This window comes from Sitophilus oryzae, unplaced genomic scaffold (assembly GCF_002938485.1).
Source record: "Sitophilus oryzae breed Bouriz unplaced genomic scaffold, Soryzae_2.0 scaffold_425_pilon_pilon, whole genome shotgun sequence".
NCBI lineage: Eukaryota > Metazoa > Arthropoda > Insecta > Coleoptera > Curculionidae > Sitophilus > Sitophilus oryzae.
Window position 1 is genome coordinate 280,331 of NW_022147002.1, and position 4,389 is coordinate 284,719.

The 4,389-nt window shown below is 34.2% G+C and overlaps 1 protein-coding gene across 1 annotated transcript; it reads right to left on the reverse strand.

The window, feature by feature from the left end:
• Positions 1-1,566: 1,566 nt before the first annotated feature.
• Positions 1,567-2,034, reverse strand: LOC115885833. Its single transcript, XM_030904859.1, has one exon. It carries the CDS (start codon positions 2,032-2,034, stop codon positions 1,567-1,569), a length of 468 nt encoding a protein of 155 aa, XP_030760719.1.
• Positions 2,035-4,389: the final 2,355 nt, after the last annotated feature.

Below are 4,389 nucleotides of genomic sequence, written 5' to 3' on the forward strand. Positions count from 1 at the left end.
TGTGAAAATTTAGAGACTGTAAAATTCTGTTACATTATGTCGTCTTTGGAAGGCAAGGCCACGTTATCTGCCAAAAGAGGAATAAAATTTTCTTCCTCTAATTTTCTCTATGTTCGGTTGTTTGTCGCTTTGGCGGAGTGCTGGTTTTGATATGGTTGATACCTTTATTGTTTATTCTGAAGTGCTTCCTTTATAACGTGAGTTAAGAAATTTTAGCTCATTTTGATAAAATGACTTTCTTACTAATTAACCTGTGTCTTCTAGTTTACATAGCTCAATAAATTTAGATTTGTTCAACAAAAAAATATTTTTTCAGATAAAACAACGGGATTTGGTATGTAAGTATATGACATAAATTAGGATTGATTGAGGGTATTCAATTGTTTTTGGCCACTTCCTGTTACACCTGAAATGACTACAACTTTTGATTTTTAAATGGCACCCTCGGTATTTTTTTACGTTAGTCGATAGAAAATGTCGCTCTGAATAAAAAATGACATATCACATCTCAACTTTTCACATTTTCGCTTTAAAAAAAATGTATTTTAAATTTTAACTTAGCGTGCCATGGCTGTGTTAAAAACAGTCATTTTTAATCAAGAAGCCTTGAAAAAATGGATTTGATCGTCTAGTGTTTTTCCTGTTTTTTGTCCTGGCGGGTTAAAAGATGCCCAAATCGTATTTTTAATCATATCTCAGTTTTTTCAAACAAAACGAGTGTGGCTCATTAGCATATTCGGAAAAAGAATTATTTTACGAATAATTTGGTACCATAGAGTTGGTATTTCGAGTAAAATTGTCGTTATGATTCGCATGTTACAATTTTCAAATAAACCATATGAGAAAATGTCAAAAGTTGACATATGATATGTCATTCTACTCAGAATGTCATTTTCTATCAAATTAAGTAAAAAAATACCGAGGGTGACATTTAATAATCAAAAGTTGTTGTCATTTCCGGTGAAACAGGAAGTGACCAAAAACAATTAAATACGTCAATCAATTCTAATTTATGTCATATACTAAGACACCAAATCTCGTTTTTTATATGAAAAAATAAAAAAGTGATAGGGGGTGAGCCACTTTTGATTCGAACCCGGTATAGTCTTCGTCTCTCATCGATATTTTAAATACGAGGTGTATTTGCGCACGTCTCAATCATGAAATTTTCGTAAATAAGTATCTAGTATAGACCAGATTTTTAGAAGTCAGAATCTACACTCTGTTTTGAATATGCAAGATACAGTTTTTATTATCGATTCTGGTGCGACTAGCGCGTCGTTCATTAAAAGCTCTAGGAATCGTGGACTTTTTAACCATACACATTCTAAAGAGAACTCAGTTTTACTCCAAGCTATTTTTGATTTGATAAAATACTACAGTCAACTACAGCCCAATCAAGAATATGTTTAATATTATCTTCTTTTTCTTCTTGCAATAGGTTATCCCTGTATAAAACAGCTAGTTAAGTCTCTTGTGAGCCGGATGTCTAGCTGTCGTACTATCTTTTTGGTGGCCTACCAGGTGGTCTAGATGTGTTGGGTATTTGTGTTCGCGCCCATTTTGCTATTCTATCGTGGTCCATTGTTTCAACATGGTATTCCCAATGACGCCTTCTTGATCTTCCCACCTGACTATGTCTTGTACTCCTAGTTCCTCTCTGGTGTCGTTGTTTCGCATTCTATCTCTTAGTGTGACTCCGCGTATACTTAATACTTTCATTTCTGTTGTTCTGAGTATTGTCTTTGTTTTTGATGTTTCGGCCGAAGTTTTTCTAGAATAGGCTAGAACTGGTCTAACACAAGTCTTGTTTGTGCTATCTTTACTTTCCGTTGACATGAATTTATTTCTCCATATGATATCTCTTAAGTAGCCAGATATTCGTGCTGCTTTGTTTGCTTGAACCCTTGCTTCATCTGAGAGATTTCTGTTACCAGAGATATTTACGCCCAAGGAATTAAATTTGGACACTTGGTTAATTGTTGGATCGTCAACTACGAGTTTGCATCTGATTGGTTCTTTCGCTATTACCATTGATTGCTTTTTTCCACGGATATCTGCATGTTGAGAGATTCAGCTTTATTTGTTAGTCGGTAAAGGAGTCGCTGTAGGTCATCCTCGTTCTCTGCCATCAATCCTAATACAAAGCTCCCAAGCAGCATTTGGACGTCGGGACAACGTTGTGTCACGCGACCAAACGTCGGGGCGCAACGTCGGCACAACCTCGTGCCAACCCTAGTCTGCACTAGTTTGGAGAATAATTTTTGGGTCGAAACGACGTTGGATACCGACGTTGGCTAGAAGCCTAATTTAGTACAAACTGCAACGTTGTTTAAAATCCTAATTCACAGAAATACAAAACTAATATGGCGTCTAAGCGCGTTTTATCCTAAATTGGGATAATTATAGTAAAAATATTATTTTTATGATTTAGTTAGAGACATATGTCAGATGGCAGTGAAGGAAAATAAAACAAAAGTATTTAAGTGTGGAGGATGTTTGAAGATCATAATTATTGAAACACTTTAACCGACTCTGTAACTCGTTACCCAAGGCAAAAAGTTAAACGCAAACAACTTTATTGATAAATGTATTGTTTCTACTTTGAAAAATACTAATGGGCCTTAAAATTAAAGAAGTTTTAAAAAAAAAATTTGAAGTTTTTTTTAGTAAAATGAGAATAATTTATTCGCAGTCGAAAAAATTGTTTCCGCGTGTTTTTTAGGGTCAAATATTTCAAGTTAATGTATTCAAAAAGCAGGAATTGCTATTTTAGGAAAATGGATGATGAAACATTTTCTTATTTAACAACATGGCGGCTTTCACTTTGTTGTTTTGGAGATTAAGATGGAGTAGTTCGAGTAGTCGCATACTGGACTAATAAAGTCGCAGTTCGGCCTTAACAGGTAGTATATTAGTCGCAAGATTGCCTAATTTAGTCATCTTAGAGTCTAGCTTGTGCCGCCCTCTATAATCTAAATAAACGAGGGAGTGGATAAACATCGGTAATATATGTCGATGTATATTTAAATTTAGTTTTATATGTACCTTTCTTATGTCCCATTTTAATTAAGTTTTTTTTATAAAAACAAAAACAGCACTGAACTGTCTGACTGAACAGAACAATGAAGTGAAAATTTAAGATTTAAGGTTATGGTTCAATACAGTTGCAAAAAGGTAGTGACTCGACGTCCTACCAACGTAAGAATAAGGAAATCTAAACAACGATGGAATTAGTAAAACAGACGACGTTTGCATAACGTTGGAATAGGTCCTGAAACTGACGTCGGAAAACTCTATATTGTCCAACGTTGTAACTACGTTGTCCGAATCACCTAAAGATCACTTAAGCAAAAAAGGTTACAAGACGACGTTTATTCGACGTCACAGAAGCTTCTACTTTGCTGTAGTACTAGTCCAACGTCGGCACAACGTTATAAAAACGTTTAAATTTATTTTAATACCCAAGGTAGGGAGCTAACTATTTTTTGTAACTAATCCAACGTTGTGTTTAGTAAACATGTGGTCGCAAGTCGTGAAAATGCTACTTGGGCTAAATTAACTTATAACTTTTGACAAGCAGCGTCCGTTTAGGTTTAACGCAGAAGTGTTTACAAAAAATAATTATTTTATTTTGTAGATTTTCTTGCAGTGCAGTGGCAACATACCCATAAAGGATTTTTTTTGAAAGCTAAATTATTTTTACGTTACGAAGTTAAATTATTTTCAATAATTTTGAGTGAGTTTGATTGCTTTCCAAGAATTTTTTCTAAATAATGTCTACACCTTCCATTCTGAACACATTTTAGATACATACTTTGCCAGACACTAAAATCGTAAAAGGAAAATGGAACGACCGAGTGAACAACAGAGATGGAAAATCGCTTTTACTGGGAAATTTTAGAGATTGTAAAAATTATGTGACGTTATGTCGTCGTCGATAGGCGAGTTCTACGTTATCACGCTAGGACGAATAAAATTTTCGGTGTTTAACTTTATGATTTTGCGCTAGTTAGCTTTGTGGTGAAATTTTAATATTTATGATAATTTTTCATTTTATGACTTCTGCTAATGTCGAATTATTTTTTAATATATTTCTTTACCATTACAATGATGTGCTACAATAAAAAAAAAACTTTTTAGAGTACTATAATATCTTACAATCGAGTTAATTGATATTGAGTATTGAGTGTACAGGGTGTTCCATTTCAGTGTGTTTTACAGAGTTACCCGTTTATGAGTAGAGGTCCTGGTCATGAGGTTCACATTAATCACTTTGCTATTTTTTTATGAAACTATAGATGACTACACACAGATTTGTGTGTACCTAGCCCACTTAGTTCCTGAAATACAGGGCGAATTTATTCAACTCCTCTCGTATCTCGGTTA

Excerpts from the sequence above, each read along its gene's own strand:
- LOC115885833 (XM_030904859.1), bottom strand. The coding sequence starts at position 2,034 with ATGGTAATAGCGAAAGAACCAATCAGATGCAAACTCGTAGTTGACGAT.